This window comes from Tupaia chinensis, unplaced genomic scaffold (genome assembly GCF_000334495.1).
Source record: "Tupaia chinensis unplaced genomic scaffold, TupChi_1.0 Scaffold000002_1, whole genome shotgun sequence".
NCBI classification, from domain to species: domain Eukaryota; kingdom Metazoa; phylum Chordata; class Mammalia; order Scandentia; family Tupaiidae; genus Tupaia; species Tupaia belangeri.
In genome coordinates this window covers 5,578,734-5,603,407 of record NW_006159428.1, presented here as the reverse complement: position 1 = coordinate 5,603,407, position 24,674 = coordinate 5,578,734, and the positions used below count along the sequence as shown (strand labels likewise).

Here is a 24,674-nt window from a genome sequence, read left to right as displayed (position 1 = left end):
TAAAAAAAAAAAAAAAAAAAAAAAAAAACTTTCCTAGAAACAATATTTACGCTAATCCCAATAAATTTTCTTCCAAAGTCATTGGCGTAAAATAAGTTTACAACACATGGGGACACCCACATTGGAGACCTAGCGTGGGTACTTAATTTACTTACTTCATTTGAAAGACCAACATTTAGCAGCCTCTACGCCAGCTGTATAATCAGTCTTCATTTCTGGACTTCAGGGAATAGGGAAATAATCTCCCTAATTTCCATAGGGAACTTCTGACAGTTAATAAAATTGCATATAAGAGGTGGCTTTGATATTATTGAATATGGCCACCATCTTTTTAACCATTCATTCATTCTTTCAATCATTCATTGAGAGTCTGCTGTTTTAGGCGCTCAATATTCAACAATAAGTGAAACAAATGTCTGTCCTCATGGGACTTAGAATCTAACTGGAGATACAAAGAACGAACAAGTAAATGGTTAAATATATAATAAAAATTTCAAGGGTGATGACATTTTAATAAAAATTTACTGAAAATTCGGCAGTATAAGGGATGTGAGAACATCAGAATAGAAGCGATGTGATCTTTTCCATCCAGTACTCATGAGGTGGGGCCATTTGAGTGGAGAACTGGACAGCTTGGGGAGGGGGGTGAGACATGTGAAAAACGGGGAGAAGAGTGCCCAGGTCTAAGAACGGCATATGGAAGTCCTTGCGCTGGGAATGCACTCAGGGAGTTCTAAGAAGAGCCAAGAGGCTGATGTGTGGGAGTTCCATGGTCTTGGGGATCATGGCAGGTGAAAGACTGGAGAAGCAGATGTGGCAGGGTCACGTAGTAGTCGTCTAGAATTGGGGGTTTTCTTCTCATTGCAATGAGAAGCCCTGAAGGGTTTTGAATAGGATAGTGACCTGTTCTCATCTACTTTTGGAAGAAATCACTCTAGATATATGCAAGAGATAGGCTATAGGTAGGCTGGGATAGACAGAGAGAGGCAACTAGGAGCTAGGGCATGGTGTCCCTGACGGAGGACAGTGACTTGGCTAGAATGGTAGCAGAGCAGGTGGGGAGAAGTAAACCCTGGATGCATTTCAAAGAGGGACCAACAGAACTTGCAAAAGGGTCTGGTGTGGGAGACAAGCACGATCCCTAGGATTTCCACCTGAGCAGCTGGCTGCAAGAGGGCACCATTTCTTGGGGGAGAAGTGGCTTAAGGATGGTAACCAAGAGTTCAGTGTGGGCAGGTTTGAAATGTTTATCAGAGCAATCTGCTAGGCAGTCAGATAATGTGGATTCTAGGGCAGCAGTTAGGATAAGATAGGAATTTGGTGCCATCAGGATTTACACAGGATTTAACCCATCAGCCTCAATGAAATCATCTAGGGAAAGGATTTTCTTTGGAGAGGTTTTTTGCTATAGGACACATGCGCTTACCAGACAGAAACAGAGAGACAAAAAGCAGAAATCACACCCCTCCCCTGCAGGGGAGATGGCTACGCCACAATCCCTTCTCCTCCATTCTCCTCTTGGGATCTTGGGTACGCACGCACACGCGCCCAGCATGAGTTTAAGCCACCGGGTCTGGGACTCACACCGTGGTCGACTACATGGGAGTCCAGCGACATAGCCATTACACTAACTGCTGGTCCTCGGAAAGGATATTGATAGAGAAGATAAAAGTTCTGAGGATGGGCTTTAAAAGTAAATAAGGAGGAAACCAGCAGTGGTTACATCACTGGACTACCATGTAGTTGACCACTGTTTGAGTCCCGGACCCAGCAGCTTAAAACACACCAGGTGCACGTGTGTGCATACCCAAAATCCTAAGAGGAGAATAGAGTCTGTCTATGCAGTGAGTGCATGCACCCTATAGCAAAAATCCCTCTTTAAAAAAAAAAAAAAAGTAAATAAGGAAAAGGCAGCAGCACAAGCAGCTGAGAAGAGGGTAAGAGGATAAGCAAGAAGGAAAGGGGTCCCAGCAGCCAAACAAAATCTACCCTTTCAGTGTAAGAAAAAATGTGAAATTGTGGATAACATGCATTCCTTTAGAGGTTCCGGTTAGCAGTGAAGACCTGGTCCCAACCTATCTGGCTTCCCAGTCAATGTCTTCAGATTCTCCCGACTCCAAATCTTGGCTTCATCTGAAAGGTCCCGTTGTTGAGGTCAAGCTTGCCTGCTTGGAGTCCGCCTGGGCTGTCACCAACCCCTCCTTGCCAGAGCAGTCCAGCAGCCCTTGCTGCCAGCTCTGTACCTTGTGAATTCACACTCCCCCAGTGCTTCACTGACCTGAAGACCACAGCTCAGGGGACCGTAAGAGAAGTGATGGGGTGGATCAAAGAGGGAACCCCATATTCTCAGCTCCTGCAGCCCGGACTTTTTCTCTTATAGGGCTTCATGATTTGGTCTGGCTCATCCAGAGCACTCAGAGGACACATTCCCTCCCTGGATTGAGAGGTGGTACAATGTAGTTAAGAAGTTTTGGCCACAGCCTGGGTACTTGGGTCCATTTTCCACATCTACCAGAAACAGGCCATATGGTCTTGCTCAGAAGCATCCATTTTACCTGGGGTAGAGATTTGAGCCTATTTGTGGTGACTTGGAAGATTAAACAAGTTAAGTAGAAAGCCATTATAACAGAGTGAGAACCTCAACACAAGATGCTACATCCCTTAATAATGGAGACTTTTACTGGGCCAAGTTTGCATGCCTAGTCAGAGGAGGAGCCAGGCATTGAGCCCAGGTTTGCTCAGCTGCAAATCCCAGGCTCCTGACCACATTGCTGTCCAGCATCCCAGCAGGATTCAGGGAGCTGGAGCCATTTCCACACAGTGAGGGGCTGGGGCAGCCTTTGCTGGCTCGTGGTAGCCAACTCAGGCAGGTTTTCCCAACCATGTGGTCACTGAAGTCATCTTGGAAGCCTGGAATTACACATGGTGGGAGGATCAACAGATGCTTCAGTTGGGGATTTTTCCTCCCAGAGAGTCAGTCGTTGAACATTTTCCAGCCCTGCATCCACATGCAGAACTAGGACTATGGACTCCAGGAAGTCCATAGGCATCACTTAATCCCTATAACAGGATAGTTTGAGCTTTCTAAACAGATGTTGAGGAACAACAAGGGATAGACACTTTCTTACATGACCAGTGGTGAAGCTCACACCCACGTGTTCACCCCTCAGCATCAGAACTCATCTTTCAAACCACACTCAAAACATGGTACACAGCTCTAAAAGTCACCTGGCCACACCTTTTCTCACACTGCAAATGCGCTGGTGTTCTTGACCTGTGCAGCCTTGTCCAGGTAAGCAAGCCTACCTCTGGGCCTGAGGGAGCCTGGAAGATGAGAGGGCCTTCACAGCTGCCTGCCTCCCCCTGACATCTAGTCCTGGCTGATGGGTGTCACCCAGTATAACCTCAGTGACGTCAGTCCAGCGTTCCCCTGTATATCTAGCCCTCCAGCTCATTAGGATACTGGGCATGTACACTTGCACCTGGTGACCCAGGGATCTGAACCACCCTTGCCAAATGGCTTCCAGCTTACAGGGTGCTTGCATTTATCACAGTGATGCAATGGCTAGGTTAAAAAAAATAATAAATACATAAATAAATAAATAACTCTTACCTACCACTTGCAGGTAAATTAAGGGGCAGGAGGACCTTTCATCCCATGGGTAGATACAACCCAGCCCTCACAGGACTACATCTCCCATGGCTTTCTGGCCACAGACCCCATGGGTGGGAGTACAGGGCTGTGTAAGAGAAGCAGAGAACTTTGGGGGATGCCCTGCCATGAGGAAAGCAAAGCAGGACAAGATGCAGACTCTCAGGATAGAGAGAAAATAAAAAAGAGATGTGCCTGGGAGCTCTTCTCTGTCTGGGGGCTCTTCAGGTAGACGCCGATGGGTAGTCAATCAAGGATGATTCCTTGAGGATGTCATGCACACTCACCATGGTCATTTCAAAGAGGGAAATGGCTCCACCAGCCGTCACTGGCCAACACCTGGGGGACAGAATGGAAACCCATGAGGACGGCTCACAGTTTAGGGAGACAAATGGCAAGAGCTGCTGGAATCAAGAGGTGGGAGGCAGGCTGGGAACGAGGGAAGTCTACCTTGAAAGTAGGAAAGACTGCAGGGGCAAAGGTGTGGAGGATGGAGAACTCAGGCATCTCCAGCAGACAGCGGCACCCAATGTGACCAGGCAGAAGATGTGCATAAGTGGAATGTCACTCCAGGTGACCAGCCAGGGGTGCTTGCTGACAGTGTTGGCATCTTCCATGTGTTCCCAAGTCTGCTGAGTCGGAGATCACCCTTCGTGAACTGGCAGTAAACGGGGTTGTGAAGTAGAATGGTGCCAGCCAAAAGAGGCCCTGAATGCCAGGCTGAAGGTATGGGATGTTATTCTAGAATCGGGAATTATTAAAGACTTTTTTTTTTTTTTTTTTTTGGAGAGATAGATTTTTGCTATAGAGCACCTGCACTTTCTGGAGAGACAGACAGAAAGTGAGAAATCACCTGGGGACGGCCACGCCGCAATCCCTTCTCCTCCATTCTCCCCTCGGGATTTTGAGTATGTATGCACACGTGCCCAACATGTTTTAAGCCTCCAGGTCCAGGACTCGATCCGCAGTTGACTATGTGAGAGTCCAGCGACATAACTCTTATGCCATTTGCTAGTCCCTATTAATGGCTTTTGATTACAAGGAAGGTTTAATAGAGGGTTCTCTTAGCAAGATGAATGAGTAAGCAGTGGGATGAAGAAATGAAGAAAAATATGTGAAAACTGGACATCTATGACCATGGAGAGAGGGAGGATAAAGGATTTTATGACTGGATTTTGGGTTGAAGAGAGAGCAAAAACAAGAAAGAAACAGTCCAAGCAATAGGTACTGTCGTCTCAATTTACAGTTGCAAAAGAGCTCAGAGAAGTTAAGTAACTTGTATAAGATTACACAGTGGGTCTGCAGCAGAACTGGAATTTTAATCCAGATGTGACAGACTCCCAATGCCAAGACCTTTCCCTTCCTTGACTGAGAGTGTATGTTTTCTCTTGCTGTTATAACAAATTACCACAGACCCAGTAGCTTAAAACAATACCAATGAGCCTAGCTTCATGGTGCAGTGGTAATGCACTGCCCGAGAAAAGTTGGGTTCCCATATAGTGACCACAAGTTCAATTCCCCTGCTTAGTCAGCCAGAAACACACAAGGTGTGTGCTCAAGTGTTCAGGATCCTATGGGCTGAGGACCAGAGGAGGGAGATCCTAGCATGACCAGACTGTGTGGAGGGTGTTTCCCTCTTTCGCACATGGGCAAACACACTACAAGTAAAAAAAAAAAAAGAATCAAAATGACACAAGTGTGTTATTTTACCATTGTGTAGGCCAGAAGTCAGACAGGGGTCTCACTGGGCTAAAATGAAGGTCTCCGAAGATTCCAGAAGGGAAATCATTGTCTTCTCTTTTCATCTCCCAGAGGCCACCTGCTGTCCCTGACCCATAGCTCCCTTCTTCCATCCTTTTTTTTTTTTTTTTGAGAGGTTTTTTTTTGCTGTAGGGCACGTGTGCTCGCCAGACAGACAGAGAGAGACAGAGAGACAGAAAGCGAGAAATCACCCCCCAGGGGGGATGGTCACACTGCAATCCCTTCTCCTCCATTCTCCTCTCAGGATCTTGGGCACACACGCACACGTGCCCAGCGTGAGTTTTAAGCCACTGGGTCCGGGACGCGAACCGTGGTCGACTATGTGGGAGTCCAGAGACATAGCCATTATGCTAATTGCTGGTTCCCCCTTCTTCTATCTTCAAAACCAATGACACTGCATCTCCTTGGCCATTCTTTCCTACACATCTTCTCCTCTGACCAAAGTCAGGGAAGGTTCCCTGATTGTAAGGAGTTATGACCACCTGGATAACCCAGGCTAATCTTCCCATCACAGCAGTCACACCTTAATCACAGTTGTGTTGTGTGAGGTGCTGTAGTTGCAGATTCTGGGACTCGGACACAGACACTGTCTGGGCCCATCACTCTGCTGACCACAGTGACACCACCATGGTAACTCCTTGCCGTGGCAATACTGCAATGTGCCCGATGCTGTGTGTCAGTAAACCCCTTAACGAATGGGACTGTGTGTGGAATCAGAAATAATGAAATAAAGGATAAGACCCAATTTTGGAAAGGAATAATGTCGGGAAAACACAGCGTGCTTAGAGAAAGACATGGCAGTGTGGATGCTGCTGCTCAAGTGTGTTCTAAACACGCTGAACACATTCCTCAGCGCACTTAATCCTGCTTTAAACTCAGCGCTGAATTGTTGTCAAGGCTGGCAGCTCTAGGGATTACCTATCCTAAGAGCCTGACCACGGAAATAGAGGGGGCTAAGTCTGTAGTTTAAGTGCTCAATTTTGAACTAATTCTCCAAATTCTAGAGTGAAAACACCTGTTCTTTGTTTTAGGCCACTGTCTACAATCTGTGTGTCTCTCCAACCTTCTACCCTATTCCTACTTTTCCACAATGAGTAACCACCTCCTTAGCAGGCAGCCCTTCCTTTGTTCCGAATGTAAGCCACTTTATAAAGCACCAATTTTATGGAAATTACCCGAACTAATAGGATTGGGAGACAGAGAGACAGAAAGCGAGAAATCACCCCCCAGGGGGGATGGTCACACTGCAATCCCTTCTCCTCCATTCTCCTCTCAGGATCTTGGGCACACACGCACACGTGCCCAGCGTGAGTTTTAAGCCACTGGGTCCGGGACGCGAACCGTGGTCGACTATGTGGGAGTCCAGAGACATAGCCATTATGCTAATTGCTGGTTCCCCCTTCTTCTATCTTCAAAACCAATGACACTGCATCTCCTTGGCCATTCTTTCCTACACATCTTCTCCTCTGACCAAAGTCAGGGAAGGTTCCCTGATTGTAAGGAGTTATGACCACCTGGATAACCCAGGCTAATCTTCCCATCACAGCAGTCACACCTTAATCACAGTTGTGTTGTGTGAGGTGCTGTAGTTGCAGATTCTGGGACTCGGACACAGACACTGTCTGGGCCCATCACTCTGCTGACCACAGTGACACCACCATGGTAACTCCTTGCCGTGGCAATACTGCAATGTGCCCGATGCTGTGTGTCAGTAAACCCCTTAACGAATGGGACTGTGTGTGGAATCAGAAATAATGAAATAAAGGATAAGACCCAATTTTGGAAAGGAATAATGTCGGGAAAACACAGCGTGCTTAGAGAAAGACATGGCAGTGTGGATGCTGCTGCTCAAGTGTGTTCTAAACACGCTGAACACATTCCTCAGCGCACTTAATCCTGCTTTAAACTCAGCGCTGAATTGTTGTCAAGGCTGGCAGCTCTAGGGATTACCTATCCTAAGAGCCTGACCACGGAAATAGAGGGGGCTAAGTCTGTAGTTTAAGTGCTCAATTTTGAACTAATTCTCCAAATTCTAGAGTGAAAACACCTGTTCTTTGTTTTAGGCCACTGTCTACAATCTGTGTGTCTCTCCAACCTTCTACCCTATTCCTACTTTTCCACAATGAGTAACCACCTCCTTAGCAGGCAGCCCTTCCTTTGTTCCGAATGTAAGCCACTTTATAAAGCACCAATTTTATGGAAATTACCCGAACTAATAGGATTGGGGAGCATGAATGAAAAACACAGGTTATAATGAAATTGTTAGAAAGCAGAGCAGCAAGTGGGTTAATGAAAGTTCAGTATGCTCTTTTTCTCATTTGTTTAAATGTTGTATCATTGAGTCATCTGAAATATAATAGATGGAAGAGCTTATTGTAATGGGATAAAGTTTAGAAATATGAGTCTCTTTTTGGTTTTTCTTGTTTTTCCTAAGGCGAGACCTGGCATTTAATTATAGGCCTTTCAAAGCAAGAAAGGGATAACTTAGAAACACTAAAATGCACATTCTTTGGACAGTAAACCTTCAAGCTTACTGAAGAACCTTCTTCTTTATCAATGAATTAAATGATTTAATATGTGCGGGCTCTTCAAAAAGTTCATGGAAAGCGTACCATGCGAAAACTATGTGTAGATTTCAGTGTTTTTTTTTTTTTTTCACCAAAATAAACTTGTACTTTAATTCCTTCTTTCTTTGAGCTCATTGAAGTTCTTTTGTAGGGTCAGTCTCAGAGATTGTTGGAATGAGAGGTTAGGGAAGTCCTCAACCGTAGATCAAGACAGTTACATTTGAAGCCTGTCACTTCTTCATGGAAGAACACTGCTCTGATAACCTGCATGTATGACCGCTGTGTGTATTCTCAGATGAATCTAGCAGTGAGTTCTGCTCCCAGGAAGAGTTCAACATGAGCACAGGCATGACAAACCTTGAACACTTACTTAAAAAATGAAGGCCACACTCAGACATGCATGATTACCATTGACTTTAATGGGAACAGCTTGTTTCTGGGACTCAGGATATGAAGTGGATGAGGAAAGTGTGGAGTTAAAAATAAAAAACAGGTTATAAAAAATTAATTGGGCATCATAGTTAAAGACTCTGTAAGGAATTGAGCGTCATCAGGTGATAAATTAAAATTCACATTGCTAATGAAGAGTATGGTTGTCCCTCAGAAAATGACCTAATGCCACTGCACTATCATTGCAAACTACTTAATCCCTGAAGAAGGAGCAGGAAAAATAGCCACAGGTTTGAAGATGATTTGTTCATTGCTAATTGACGAGAGGAAAGTTAGAACTTGCAGAAAGAACTAGACTCACCTCGATTCTGTGGTCTCTCACACACACACGCACACGTGCAAACCAAGACTATCAAATCGGCATGGAAAATATCTTATTGGCATCATGTTTCTGGCATTGCTATAACTACGCACAAAACAAGCGACACATGAAATGGTAGCGACATCTGTTCGAGAACCTGTGCGGCTTTACTCACAAAACAGTTGGAAACTCTTCTAGGGACAAAAATATTTCTACGTATCTATGCAGATCCTTTCCTCTAAGGGAGACACGTACTCACACACAAATAGATGTAAGGGTTGAGCTAAAAAGATAAGAATACGGAAAAGAAACATCATCCATACATCATTTTTCTCCTTTGGAACGAACTGCATTTGTAGTCTTGGAAGGACTTTCCTTTTGTTAAAGAACATGTTAATTGGCACAAACGTGAAGTTTAAGATTCCAGTTGGTAGGCCGCGGTGACATACAAATGGATGCTGAGTGTGTTTGTTTTGATTTGCTAGGAAAACATCTTCTGACCTTGGAAATGAAATCATTTAGTTGTCTATTTGTTTATGGCCGGAGACTTATGGAGCGTTCTGGGTACTTATGTTAGTGTATCTTTGAAATTCTCTAATCCACAGTGTGTGGGAAGTTACACAACTGGGTTTAAGCATCATTCAGGATGTTCCTCATTAAAGCACCCAGATCTGCCTCCTTCCCACGACTCCCCAAGATTAGTTTACATTTATCACACAGCAAATTATCCACGCTAAAAGGGCGAACTGTAGACAGTAGGAGTGGAACATCTTGCCCTCTATTTACCCTCTCAGTAAATACAAAATTTAAAACTTCTAAAATTCAGAACAGGCTTCAAGTATGTCTCTCCCAAATGCAGGGTATTTGGTGTTTCCCTCCCTCCTAATAAAGTGGCCCTTAGTATGATCTAGCATATTTCTAATATGTTTTGAATTTTTTTAAACAATTGGCCTCTAGCAAGTTAAGAGTTTATTAAGATCAAATAGTTTAAGCATGAGAATTTTGTCGACTTTACCATCTTCTGGACTGGTTTGGAAGTCCAAAATAAAACGTTCGGGGGGCTGCGAAAGGTCAGTGTTTGTTCACAAAGTCAATGTGTTGCATCGTTCTTTGACAAAGTCGCTCTGATTGCAAAGGTGCCTTTGCTTGTGCCCACGGTTTATAATTGGATCTCACTAAATACAATGTCGCTTTTCCAGGCATTGTGCACAGTCCTGTTCTTGTGGACATTTTACTGCAAAGACAGAAGCAAAACCCACCTCCTTCCATGGAATTCTTTACTGTAAAGTGACCTTTCTGGGAAAACAGTGGGTAATGAATTAGGAGTGAGGATGGGAGGTGAGCTCTTGATTCCTCAGTTGCACATATGCCAAGTGGGGAGGAAGCTGCCCTGAGTGTTCTGTTAGTACTTGTAAGAGGAGGTGCTGGGGCAGCCAGCCCCTGCCCACCTCTGCTTCCTCTGCACATGGAGTTGATCGCTATCTCTACATCACAGCCAAGCCCTTACTTCTTTCTCCATTCCGCCTTTGCAGTCCCAGCCTCCTGCTCGCTGCAGTATCCTCTACGCCACAATCCCAGCAAAACGTAGAGCTCATGTCTCCTTCTTGATAGCAAGCACAGGGAGGCGAGAAACTAAACACTCTTCAGAAAAAGGGGGCCCAGTGGTAACACAAGTGCCCTACAAAGCCCTAAACCACATGGCCGTGAATTCAAATCCCTAGGTTGGCTTGGCCTGAAAAATGCAACAGGTACGTGTGCCCAGGATCCTGAGAAGCGTGAGGACTGGGGAAGGGGGGTCACGGCATGATGTGATCCTGCCCAGGGTATGTCTCTCTATCACTGAAACAAAGACGAGGAAAATGGAGTGAGGAGACAAGGAAAGGGGGCAAGACTCATTACTTTCAGGACATTAAGAAACAGAGAATCAAGCCGGCCCTATGGCACAGCAGTTAAGTCCTGTGCGTGAGTGGCCAAATCCCAGCCAAGGTTCTTATCCTACCTATGGTGGTTTGAGAAACATGCTAGTGTGTGTGTGTGTGTGTGTGTGTGTGTGTGTGGCGTGTCCCAAATCCTAATGGGGTGGAGAAATGGAGAAAAAAGAACTGCAGCATGACCGTGCCCCATGGTGGGGAGCCTTCTCTCTCTCATATGCTCTGATTCTCTGGCAACTGTTCATGCCCTCTGACAATTAGAAAAGAAAAGAAATGGAGAGTCGGTCTCATTTGTGGTCACTGGATAATTCTAAGTGACAAACTCCTTACCATAGTCGTTTAGTTTTAGACCAAAGTGCAATTGTTACATAAGTGCTGGGTGAAGCATTGGGAGGTAACCCAGGGCTGTGAGACAACTATGGGTGGGAAGCCATGTGATCCCCACAAGAAAATAAGTCTCTTTCCTAGAAAATGGGGATAACTTTATAAGCACAGCTTAAGTAATTACTGTGGGACCTATATTTTTTATTTAGAGAGATGTTTGATGTAGGGTGCATGCACTCACCAGAGAGACAAAAAATGATAAATCACCCCTAGGGGAGATGGCCATGCAGCAATCCCTTCTGCTCACAGGATTTTGGGCATTCATGCACATGCACCTGGCGTGAGTTTCAAGCTGCCGGGTCCAGGACTCAAACCACAGTTGGCCATGTGGGAGTCCAGTGACATATTTATTACTCCATCTGCTGGTCCCACTGTGGGAAATATTAACAGAATGAGTATGTAACAGGTTAATAAGAGTGATTTTGAAATAATGATGTTGAAAGAAATTGTGCTGACGTTGGTTAGGCTGAATGTGAGCGTTTTTAAGTTTGGAGACCTAGAAGTGATAGGTCAAGAATGTAGGCTGGGTTCAGAACTTTGCCACTTACTGGCTATGCAACTTCAAGGAGGTGACTGAATTCTCTGAACCTCTCTTTCATCATAGGTAAGAGTTACCTTGCAGGGTGGTGGTAACACCTGATTTCTTGCTGGGAAAGGGCCCAGTCCCATGACTATGGCTGAGTGATGCTCATCAAGTGGTAGCTACTACTGTTTACAGAAGTTAAGATAAACTGTCTGCACTATCTTTTAAACATTAGGAAGAAGTCCTGTCATACTTAAGCTATTGTGTTCAGGATTATCAATAAGGTGTGGGTCGAGTGACCTCACTGGGTAGATAAGAGCAGCTATTTGGAAGTCTTTTAAGCATGCCTTTGGAGGGAAGCAGCCCTGCAAGAATTCTGAAAATCCGTTCATGGCATCAAGGGAAAAAGCACATGGCCACCCCGCCACTCTGGCCTGTAGGACATTCTTTAAATGATGACAGATATTTTTTACAGTGCATGCAGAACCCATCTGAGATGTTGATAAAATCATCCAAGAGGTTTGGCAAGAGCTGAAACGCTGAACTTGCTTCTGAGACCTAGTCTTTGTGTCAAATGTGCCTCTGTCTTCCAATGGAAGAGTGGTCGCCAAGAGTCCTAAACTTGGAAGCCGGTCAGTGATCCCCAGTATTGAGGCAATTCTTTTTTTTTTTTTTTTAAGAGATTTTTGCTATAGGGCTTGTGCGTTCACTGGAAAGAGAGAGAAAGAGAGAGAGAGAGACAGACAGAGAGATAGAAAGTGAGAAACCATCCTCCAGGATGGTCACACCGCAATCCCTTCTCCTCCATTCTCCTCTCGGGATCTTGGGCACACATGCACACGTACCCAGCGTGAGTTTTAAGCCACCGGGTCTGGGACATGAACCGTGGTCAACTATGTGGGAGTCCAGTGACATAGCCATTACGCTAACTGCTGGTTCCCCCAGTAATTCATGTATTAATGGACAAGAACAAAATAGCTGATCATTTATTCAAAATTATTGACTATACCAGGAGGTCTAAGTTCATTAGCCTGCCCCACCAAGTTGGGGATATCTAGACAGGTCAGGTGTGGATTGTCTTTAGTGCCTAGAAGTACGTGGGCATGGCTTTTAGCACCCCACATGCCAAGGTGAGGGGACAACAGGCTCAGGTGGGTGTGACCAGCCTGCAAGAAGGTGCACCCCTACAGAACCATGCTCATCCCTTGAGCACTCAGAAGACACCTCAGTGGAAGTCAAATTCCTCTGCAAATTCCTTTTTTTGGGAGGTGAAAGGGATGGTCCAAACCTGGATATTTTGAGGGTGTGTTTAGTTTTCTTTTTTTCTTTCTTTTTTTTTTATTTTTAGAGAGACTTTTGCTCACCAGAGAAACTGAAAGTGAGAAATCACCCCCCAGGGAGGATAGCCATGCCACAATCCCCTCTCCTCCACTCTCCTTTTGGGATCTTTGGGCACACACGCACATGCACCTGGCATGAGTTTAAGTCAATCTGGGACTTGATCCGCAGTCAACTAAATGAGAGTCCATTACACCATCTGCTGGTCCCAAGGGTGCATTTTTTTTTTTTTAAGAATTTTTAAAAATTTAACTGTATTTATTTATTCATTCATCTTCTATTTGATGAGAGAGAAAGAGAGAGAGAGAGAGAGAAAATGAGAAAGCAAGTCACTAGATCTGGGACTCGGAACGTGACCGGTCATGTGAAAGTCTGGCGCCCTTAACCACCAGGTCACCTGCCTGCCCCAGCTACATTTAATTTTTGAAAGCAGCAAAACTCCAGTCAAAGCCAAGGCTAGTGGATAAGTAATCAGGATGAACATGTTGAAAATAAAGGCAGGGTTGTAAGATGACAAAACTAGTTTTCTCATATGGCCCACAGAATAGTTCTGAGCACCAAGGCCAATAACAGCTTAAAATTGGAACTGGGGCCAGCAGGTAGTGTGGAGATTAGGGCACTGGATCCCAAATGGCCAACTGAATGGTTCAAGTACTGGACCAGAGGCTTGAAACTCATGCTGGATGTATGCCCAAAACCCCCAGAGGAGAATGGAGGAGACAGGATTGCACGTGGCCATCCTCGAGGGGATGACTTCTCACTTTCCCTCTCTCTGTGTCTCTCTCTGGCAAGAGCACACGCCTCTTAAAAAACCTTAAAAAAAAAAAACAAAAAACAAACAAACAAAAAAAAACGGAACTAGCCTAAATGTAGAAGGGCATCAAAAGTCAACAGGAGACTGATGGTCATGAAAAGTAATGCTATTGAAATGCTCCTGTGTATGGGAAACCGTTCAGTTAGTGGAAAGAACAGGCTACAAAGCACTTGCAAGATCTGGCCCAGGAGGCGATGTGGAGACATGGGGAGGAGATAGAGACGGACATGTTAGTGGAATTGTAGACATTTTCACGTTCTTTTTGCTTGTCTATATATTCTGATTTTTCTGTAAGAACAAACTTTTTATAATAAAACAATAATAAAAGGAAACATTCAAGAAAGAGAGAAATATTGATTCTGCTCTCCCTGAAGAAAAGCTGTGGCATGCCTCTCTTAGAGTGCTCCCCCTGCTGGGAGAAAGGGCTGGGTGTCTTAAGCAACAGAAGCTTACTGTCTCCTACTTCTAGAGGCTATGAGTCTGCGCTCAAGGTGTAGCAGAGGCTACAGAGGATCTGTTCGTGCCTCTCTCCTGGTTCCAGGTTGGGTGCTGGCAGCCTTTGGCACTCCATGGCATCTGTCGCATCTCTCCATTCTCTGCCTTCATCTTCACATGTTTTTCCTGGGCGTGCGTCTGTGTCCAAATTTCCCATTTTATGAGGACACCAGTTATATTGGATTGGTGGCCCCCCTCATTCCAATATGGCGTCATCTTAATTTAGTACATCTGTGGTGACCCTATTTCCAAATAAGATCACATTCAGAGGCATTGGGGGTATAAGGCTTCAATATAATTGGAAGGGGACACAAGGTGGCCTGTAGCCGTACCTCAGTGAGATCGCCGCTCTGCCTCTTCCCCACAGAGGTGAACAGTTACCTGCCATGACAACCTACACCAGTGTAGGCAGTGTCAGGAGTCATAGGATGGAGACACTGACCTCGTCTCTGCAGGACTCCAGGTTCAAAGAGCTAATGGGGGAACTGAGACCTGAACACAGCCTCTTCCTGCCCCTGGGTGCCCAGGCCAGGTCTGCAATTCCTGTGCAGATTAGCACAACTGATCTAGAAGGCCCTTTAAAGATCTGAAGGGAGGTAGTAATCTAAGGAAAAAGAAAAGAACACACTGTTACTTTTGGTTGGATACAGGAATTTTAATTTAAAAACGAAGACCAGGCCAGCAGGTGACTTGGCTCTGGACTCCCACATGGCCAACTACAGTTCAAGTCACAGTCCTGGTGGCTTGCTTTTTCACTTTCCCTCTCTCTCTCTCACTCTGTCTCTCTCTGGTCAAATTAAAATAAATAAAATAAAATAAAATAAAATAAAATGATTCTTTTTTTAAAAAAAACCCCAGTCTGCATGCTTTATGATGGTTGACTCAGGTAGGAAGTTTCCAAGTTCACATCCAGGAGTCTCCCTGTACATGCCAGGGAGGGTAGGTATGTGCATGCCTGTGCTGGCTGTGGCTGGGATTGGATCATGGCATGAAGACCTTGTTGGAGGTGCCTGTATTTCTGTTTCTGTCTCTCTGTCCCTCTCTCCTTGGAGAAATAAAACTAATCTCTTTTTTTTTCCTTTTTTTAAAGCCAGCTTTGCTCAGCCAGTGGCATAGTGGTTATGATGGTTGGACATGGCTGACTACACAGTTCAAATCCCAGACTTGGCAGCTTGAAAAACACATTGTGTGTTTTTATGCCCCACATTTTGAGAGGATAAATGGAGAAGAAAGGATTGTGGTGTGGCCATCCCTCCAGGAGGTGCTTTCTCACTTTCCCTCTCTTTCCTCTCTCTGTCTTCTGAAGCAAATGCACACACCCTAGAGCAAATAAAAAAAAAAAAGAAAAAGAAACAAAAAAGGAGGGAAGAAAGAAAGAAAAAGAAAGAAAGAAAGAAAGAAAGAAAGAAAGAAAGAAAGAAAGAAAGAAAGAAAGAAAGGAAGAAAACAGCTAGTCTGAAAAGGCTACATACTGTATGATTGCAATTCTTTGACATTCTAGAAAAGGCAATATTATAGAAGCAGTAAAAAGACTAGTGGTAGCCAGAGGTTTGGGGAGAGGAAAAGAGGGATAAACAGGCAGAGTCCAGAGGACTTTTAGGACAGTGAAACTACTCTGTGTGATACTGTAATAGTGGGTACATGCCATTATGATGTAGAACACAGCAATCCTAATGAAAACTATAGGCTTTAGTTAATAGCCATGTATCAGTGTTTGCCAATTGGTTATAACAAGTGTACAGACCAGTGCATTGAGTTAATAAGGTAAAGGGCTGGACAGTGGTGCAGGAGAAAATGCAATGCTCTGCAAGGCTGACCCACAAGCAAAGGCTCCAGGCTTGAGTCTGGGGACCTCCCTGAGTAAGCTGGGTGTGTGTGTGCCCATAATTCAGGGCTCCTTGAGGCTAGGAGTAGATCGTGGTGTCAGGACCCAGTTGGGGATCCACTCTGTCTTTCTCCCTCATGGAGAAAATAAATGTAAACATAATAGTAATAGGACCAGCTCTGTTGCCTGGTGGTTAAAGAAACTGGATTCCATATGGCCAACCTCATGGTTCAAATCCTAGCGCTGGCAGCTTTGAAAATACACCAAATATGTGTGTGCATGTGTGTGTGTGAGTGTGTGTTCCCAAAATACCCAAAAGAGGGAGAAATGGAGAAGTGATTGTAGTGTGACTAGGTCCCATTGGGGGTGTTTTTTCCCTATGTTTCTCTGTTTTTCTGTCTCTGTTGAGTACATGTAATCTCTGGTCAATAAAAATTAAAAATAAAAAAGGAAAAAAAGAAGGGCAAGCATTCTCACATGTGAGAACATGGATGTTGGTCTTTCTGTGTTTATTTCACTTAGCATGTTATCCAATTTCGTCTATGTCATCCCAAATGACAGGACTATTTCTTCTCTTCTCTTTCTTCTTCTTTCCTTCTTCTTCTTCCTCTTCTCCTTCCTCCTCCTCCTTCTTCTTGTTCTGCCTCTTCTTTTATTGCCAGAGGGTATATGTGTTTTCCAGAGAGAGGCAGAGAAAGAAAGGGGAAGGGAGAATGGAAGATATGGGAATGCTGTGCACCATCTATTCTATAAACCTAAAACTGCTTTAAAAAAAAAAGCTATTAATTTAAACATCAATCAAACCAAAATATAGATGATAAATAAAGAAGGCTGAAAAAAAAATGCACCCGGTCATGATTAGTCAGCTACCCAGTGGGGGTCCTCAGCAGATAGAAGTTCGGGAAAATGCAAGAGTAGCTCTTTTTCAAAGGCCACTGAGAAGGTACAGATGCCCAACGTGTGAACCAGCGGGATTCTCCGTGATTAGAACCACCCTGACTGCTCACACCTTTCTCAGACTCAACAAAGCCTTTCTGATGGAGCAGGGGAGTGGTGGGTGTGGGGGAGGGGACAAAGTACCAAATTCTTATTCAAAGAAATAACAATTTGGACCGTGCACAAGAGTGTCAACAAGTTATGTAGATCTTATCAGCGTCGCATTTTTGGTGCCTCCCAGCTATCCAGCGAGGCTCCACCAGCCTGTCAACACCCTTCAGGAGCCCACGCACCAAAGCACATCAACACCTTGGGAGGCTCTGCCTAGCCAGGCCTGCCTCCCCAGAGCCCAAGGAGCTTGAATTTTGTCTTTCCCTCTCTTCTCAGGATACGGTCATGCCAAGGCCCGGGTATCCGCCAGTATATGTTATCCATTCCTCAGCTAACATTCTGTGACTGGGTTGAGGCATGCTTATAAAATCAAGCAATACCTTTATGCCAGCTTTGGAGAGAACTTCAGCTGGAAAAAAATCAGATGTCCTTAGGTCTACAGGAGGAGAATATATTAGGTTGTCAGAAAACTTACGAGGTATTTTTTTCTGCTTTCTATGCAGAAGTGTGTCATGACTTTGCAGACAACCCAATAGTTTCAAAGTGAGAAGAAATTGTGTAAAGCTATCACTGAGGTATTTTAAGCTTATACTAGGTGTTCTTACGTTTGCAAGTACGGTGTCACGATTTTGTAAATTGCGAAGAAGGAAGGGATAAGACATGAGACTTAGGGAGATCTTTCCCTGATTTCTCCCCTCGACACCCAAATAAAGCTGTCACAGCACTGAATATATATATACGCATCGTGTTGTATCCATGGTACATGTACAGAGTTTCACAGGTAATTTTGCTAAATGATACAAAAAAGCATTTATTTAGATTAAGGAAAACGCTAGCCTTTACTATTTACCTCAGCTTTCTCTTCCAACTACCTGCTCATCGTTAAAGTCAGTGAACATCTCTCCTTGTTTGTTTTCATTTTCAGGCAGCTTTAAGTGCCTTGAAACAGTTTTCTGAACAAGGACTGGAACCAATCGATGGGGCAATGAATATTGAAAAAGGTTCTCTTGAAAAGTGAGTAAATCCTGTCAGTATTTTACATTCATAATTTTGGAAATGTACAAGTGATAAAAACAGGATAAAATAATAATGAGGTAAAATCAAGACGATGACGTGTACACACTTACAAAAGTATCCATATACAATTAAATGTAAATAAATGAAAAACAGTACATGTGAAGGAACTTCAAAAAAGTCTGTAGAAAAATTATAAATTTATTTTGGGGCCCCCCAAAATTGAAATCCATGCACCGTTTTTGCATAACATGCATGTTAGACAACCTCAGGCAGTCATATTCATTCTCCTGTGATATGTCCATGAAAGTTGGAAGCTACTAATTGTTCATTATTTCTGCATCTTAATGACTTTTCAGAAGTATATATGTGAATTTTGTTGACTGTAGAGACTTGGAAAACTCACAAAAGATTATTTTGCACTTCATACTGTTAACTGCTAAACTGTGGGCAAAACATGAAGAAAAAGAAGTTGAGAGAAGGCATTCTCCTGGACTGAATTTGGTTTTTCACACAGTCGTACAAAATACGATCACGCATTGCCACAGAAGTGTGGCTCTCAGGGGCAACACAGGCAAAAATGTAGCTCTAATTGTTATTTCTGAAATCCAGCTCATAACTTTTTTATGAACTTTGAACATAAGGTCTTACCTAAAGACTGAATTTTGAGTCTCTCTAGAGAGCAAATTTATACTAAAGAAATGAAAAGTAATTATATTTGTATTATTGGACCCAGAGTCTTTCAAAGCAGTAATAAAAGCAGGTAAGCTCTCAGAACACACACTGGAGACATTTTTAGAATTAAACAGAGAATAAAAATAGATAACCCAGGAAAGAAAAGCCAGATATACTGATCCTACAGTTAAATGAGCATACAGAGAAAAAAGAAAAAGAAAGAAACCAGCATTTGGTCGTTAATATTTAGAAGGTGAGAGCGTGAGAAGAAAACACTTGGTAAATAGACATGGCATTTTAAGTTGTCTATAGATTGGCAGCCATTTATAAGCTAATTTAATCAAAAACATTTCCACATGATCTCATCAGTAGACTATCTGAACATAAATATTGTTGTTTCACTTTAAAATGTCACTTTCGTGGTGACCTTTGAATCCTATGTGCCATCTGCTAATAAACATGTCTGAAGATGTGCAACCCCAGACCTTCAGCTCTTGTTAATGTATTAATCTTTCAGACAAGCCCAGCATCTGAGAGAGAAAGCAGACAGTAACCAGGCCCAGCCGGGCTCCATGGCTCAGGACTGCAAGAAATCAAAGTCGGCCATCTAGCAGCCTCAGAACCCACGGCTGCCACCGCATCCTTATAAACCTGTCAGCACGCATGAGGGTGTCTGTGTTCAAGGAAATGAATGACTAATACCATTATTTGAGTCTTATGTGAAGACAACACTATTCTAACACAAGAGATAATATACATGGGACTGTTTATTCAACTGGGGAAAAATAAAACTTGGAGCATTTCCCTTGGAACTTGAGATCAGATCATAACTCATTTGCCCAGAGGCAGCAGAAATCTGATCCTGCTACTGGAGCTTAAAATAACAATTAATGAAAAGTGTTAGAAACAGAGCGAAAATCTTCAATGATTAATAGAGAAACTGGGTTTGGTTCTGTTGTTATGATTGTTTTGTTGTGGAGCTTGTGTTCGGTTATAATCTCTCTCTTTTTAAATAATGCTTGACGATTCGAAAATTAACCAATGCCGTGCTGTGGAATGTGATGGTTGTTGTCTTCATATAGAGTCACAGTTGCTCTTTCTATGCCGATATTTGTAATCATCCTGTATCAATATGAATAACTTTAAGGTGCACTACGCAAAGATGTATGCGAACATTTCTCGATCAGGTCAGATATTTGATTAAAAATATGAAATAATGTTAGGAGCAAGTAGTTTCAATATACTCCAGGAATTCAAACGAAAGCAGATCCATGGCTCAGGACTGCAAGAAATCAAAGTCGGCCATCTAGCAGCCTCAGAACCCACGGCTGCCACCGCATCCTTATAAACCTGTCAGCACGCATGAGGGTGTCTGTGTTCAAGGAAATGAATGACTAATACCATTATTTGAGTCTTATGTGAAGACAACACTATTCTAACACAAGAGATAATATACATGGGACTGTTTATTCAACTGGGGAAAAATAAAACTTGGAGCATTTCCCTTGGAACTTGAGATCAGATCATAACTCATTTGCCCAGAGGCAGCAGAAATCTGATCCTGCTACTGGAGCTTAAAATAACAATTAATGAAAAGTGTTAGAAACAGAGCGAAAATCTTCAATGATTAATAGAGAAACTGGGTTTGGTTCTGTTGTTATGATTGTTTTGTTGTGGAGCTTGTGTTCGGTTATAATCTCTCTCTTTTTAAATAATGCTTGACGATTCGAAAATTAACCAATGCCGTGCTGTGGAATGTGATGGTTGTTGTCTTCATATAGAGTCACAGTTGCTCTTTCTATGCCGATATTTGTAATCATCCTGTATCAATATGAATAACTTTAAGGTGCACTACGCAAAGATGTATGCGAACATTTCTCGATCAGGTCAGATATTTGATTAAAAATATGAAATAATGTTAGGAGCAAGTAGTTTCAATATACTCCAGGAATTCAAACGAAAGCAGAGCAAAGCGGTTGTGGGTTCTGAGCTCCATAATACTATTTGCAATTAAGGAGGCGTCTGGCCTCTACGTATCATTTTTCTGGATTCACCCTCTGTTGTGGAAATCGCGCCCACCCCCATCCGTGCGTTGTGGCCACTCACTGTTTGCATCAAGAGTGTTTTTAGTAACTGCCTCTGGACTTGGGACAGTGAGTAGGATCAAAATAAATAATGTCCATAGCGGGGAAGGGAAAGCCTGTCGGGGTCGCTTACAGCCAGCCACGCTCTGGAGCAGCATGTTGGAATCCAGCGTGGGGCAAATGCAGTAAACGTGTGGTCGGTTTCCGTGTGAAGTGTTGTTATTGCTGTTCTTTCGTTCCTCCACTCTCATCTCTTTTAAATCTCGCCACAGTGAAACCCATGCGCCAGGCCCCCGCCCGGCCTCGTCATCCTGCCCTGCAGTGGAATGAGGGAACGGACCGGCCGGCCGTATCTGCGAAACTGCAGGGCCGCCTCCTGGGTGACTTGGGCCGGGTTCCTGACCGGCTAACGTCACCTCATTGTTCAGGCTTTCTCCGCGTTCATTCGCAAACGTTGTGCAATGAGAAAACACTACATGGTCTAACTGCTCAACCCAACATGACAACAGGAATATAATTATGTAAGATTTCACAAGCAAAACCACCACAAATCATGATCTGGCTGACTCACACGCGACTGGAGAATAAACAAACAGCAACATAAGGAAATAACTCCAGGGCTGTGTTTAATGATTCCCATGTGGGGAAGTCCGTCAGGACCGGGAGGGCTGGGTGCCCTTGGAGGAAATAGGCTTTGTTACATAAAGCTGGGTCCTTGTGCAAAGAACAGCATGTTTATAAAGTTGGGGTTCACAAAGGTAAATCGGGTTGAAACGGAGTTCTGCTGCCTCACACGGGCACCACCAGCCCCAAATCATTCTCTTAGAAGGGTCGAAACTGTCAGGCAGAGCAGGGACTACTTCAGGCAGGAGCACTGAAGGCCGTCCTCCTATCGTCCAATACAATAAAGGTAGACTCCCTCCTGCTCCAATGGATGACATCAAGCCACCTCAAGGCCAGCAGGTGCCTGTGACAGCAGTGAGGTCTGTGACGGCAATGAGCTCAGGGAACAAAGCTCCACGGTTCTCCTGAGCCCAGTAGGGGAAGCATTTACCTTAAATGGAGTCATCCTCTCAGAGCTGAGGTATCTATTCTTGCGCACAACTGATTACTGGGGATGGGAAATGGAAATTCGTACAGGAACTCACTTCCTGGGAACTGTCTGGGTTTTCCTTGGGTTAAATTACCAATGCAAATGATGGTGGCCGGCAGTCCCTGGCAGGGACCTGCTGCAATGCTCTGTTCCAAAGCGCAATGCTATATATCATTAGAGGGGAAATCATTAAGTAGATTTATTGAAAGAATGTTTCTTCTGCACAAGGCGATCTTTTTGATGAAAAATGGAACTCATTATTCTTTAAAGGACACAGATTGACTTATCTCCTTTATCAATGACAGTGTCTGCTTTCAGCTTTTCTCAATCAGCACCGAGCTTTGTAGTCACTTTCCAAGGTGGAGGCCAATGTGTTTTATGAAAAAGGTTTGGTTTTACATTTAATTGGAAATACAATATTGCACTTTGGCACTCTGACCATCCTTTCCAGAAAAACTTGCCAAAGATCAATGGTGAGACACCACTGATGGTCTGTGACAGACATTCCTCCCCTTCCCTGAAGTGACCCCTCTGAGAAGTTGACTTAGCATTATTTTCCTCAGCAAACATTCTCAGTAGTGATTTTTTTTTTTTTTTTTGGACAACTCCAGCCAGTTTTGTGCACCACAAAATAAAAAATAGGTTAACAAAAAGCTTACTTTATTCTGCAGAGGTGTGGGGGCTCCCAGAGACATTGGAAATACAGTCCACTCCATCTGACTGGTGTTTAAATCCTACTGTGAATGAGTTATCACTATAACTGCCCAGGTTTGTTTCGTAGCATTCAGTTCCTAAAGGCCACTTGTTGTCATTATGGCCAAGAATGATAGCAAATCTGCAGTTCTGCCCAGAGAGCTGGTAAGTCACTAAAGTCACTTGTCTTTGTAAAGTGTGAACTTATCTTTGAGTTTCCCATAGCCTAACCTGTCATGGCTCAGACACCTGAGAAATGAAGCGATACATGAACAAATGGATAAGTGGATGATCTGTTATTCAACACCCGTTAAAGAAATAAAATTTAAGTCTCATTGTTAACATGACAGAGATAGGCATGCATGATAATTTATGGTGTCACTGTTAGTGTTACACCCTCAAGCCCAGAGGGACTGTGGTGTCTCTTAGGAAGAACGTGACAAGTCCAATAAACGCTCACTTAACTCCACAGGACTGTGGACTCATGGGACCTTCCTTCCTCTGTCTTCCTATGTCTGCATTTGCATTCCTTCCACAGTCTAGTAGACCTAATTCCAATCCCCAGCCCCAGGTACATTCCCCTGTTTCCACAATCACATGTACACACCTTCATGAGGAAGGACTTCATAACATCTGGTTCAAAGTACAGTGTTCTTAGACCTGGTCAAATCCAACTGTCTATGTCTGGCAGGCACTGCTTGAGTTCCATCTCACCTTGCCAAGACTCGTCTGGAAGTTACCATGTTAGAGAAGCTTTCCTTTTATATTCTAACCTCTTAACAGAAGTATCAACAAGCGCTCCCTTGACGTTATTCCTAGCATATTCTGATGTGTGCTAAAAATTCTGAAAATAAATAAACAAAACGACCTCACTGTAAAGAATCCACATTGGGGCTAGCCAGGGGTGTGATGGTTAAGATGGCTGGATTCCACACGGCCAAACGCACAGTTTGAGTCACAGAATCGGTGGCTTGAACAACATGCTGGGCACATGCCCAGAATCCTGAAAGGAAGGAGACATGGAGGAGAAGGGATTGCAGCGTGACCACCCCCCATGGAGGGTACTCCCTCTCTCTCTCTCTGGTGACACTCACGTGCTATGGCAAAACAAAACAAAAACAAAACAAAATTCTGGTTAGAGAGAAAGATGGAAAAGGAAATGAGCCCGGATAATTAAGTGTTCTGAACTCAGAAACCCTGTGTAACTACTTGTTCATCTACTCCTCTCTTTCAGTCCATCACTTATTCCTTCTCTCATCCTTTGCTTAGGGCACCCTGCTCTGTATTCTGGTGACCCTGTCACATAAACCATGTCCGCTTTCAAAGAACTTCATTTGAGTGCTGTAGGTTATATCACCTCCAGGCATACACCCCAATGCCCTCTGACCCCTTCCCGCATACACACAGAGTTGGTTTAAAGCTCGTCAAGCTCACCAACACTTAGGAGGCCAATCAACCCAATTTATTCCAAACTCAGGTTTGTGAAGGCAAGCCTTCTTTGGTTTTGTTTAATGTTTTCAGTCTTTAGTTTCAAGTGTCATGCTTCAAAGCAATCCTGAGTGAGTCATAAAACTACCTAAAATAAAAACTTTCCAGTTGCCCCAAATTAGTATACTTTTAAAAGCCTCCTTTTCTCAGCACACACAAATAATGAAAAATTTAGGTAGTAGAGTGGTCATCCATCCTCGATGATTTCCATAGACTGGAAGACCAAAGGCCACTTCCCGGCTTCTGTTGTCCTGAGCAGACTTTAACCATAGGTACTTTCTAGTTCTCACAACTGCGATGGGAAAAAATAAAGCAATCCAGGTCTGAATTTCTTTCAAACTTTGCTCATAAATTTTTCTCATAAGAAGGGAAGACACAGGCGAGCAGGTGGTATAGTGGTTAAGGCACTGGATCCCACGTGGCTGACTCTGTAGTTCAAATCCCAACCTGGTGGCCTGAAAATCATGCTGGGTGTATTTGCATTCATGCCCAAATCCCAAGAGGAGAATGGAGGAGAAGGGATTGCAACATGGCTACCG

General features: G+C 43.8%; 1 protein-coding gene across 4 annotated transcripts in view; it reads left to right on the top strand.

The window, feature by feature from the left end:
* The window catches only part of STAU2 (staufen double-stranded RNA binding protein 2), a 375,847-nt gene extending 354,773 nt beyond the window's left edge, over positions 1-21,074 (top strand). For 3 of the 4 annotated variants that reach the window (XM_014589796.2, XM_014589754.2, XM_014589817.2), the window contains 2 exons: positions 18,014-18,102; positions 19,295-19,581. In XM_014589796.2, the coding sequence (XP_014445282.1) occupies positions 18,014-18,102; positions 19,295-19,388 (183 nt within the window). In that variant the 3' untranslated portion in view covers positions 19,389-19,581. Of the gene's footprint in view, positions 1-18,013; positions 18,103-19,294; positions 19,582-20,057 lie in introns of those variants that run through there. The other variant, XM_014589776.2, reaches the window with a different exon arrangement.
* Positions 21,075-24,674: the final 3,600 nt, after the last annotated feature.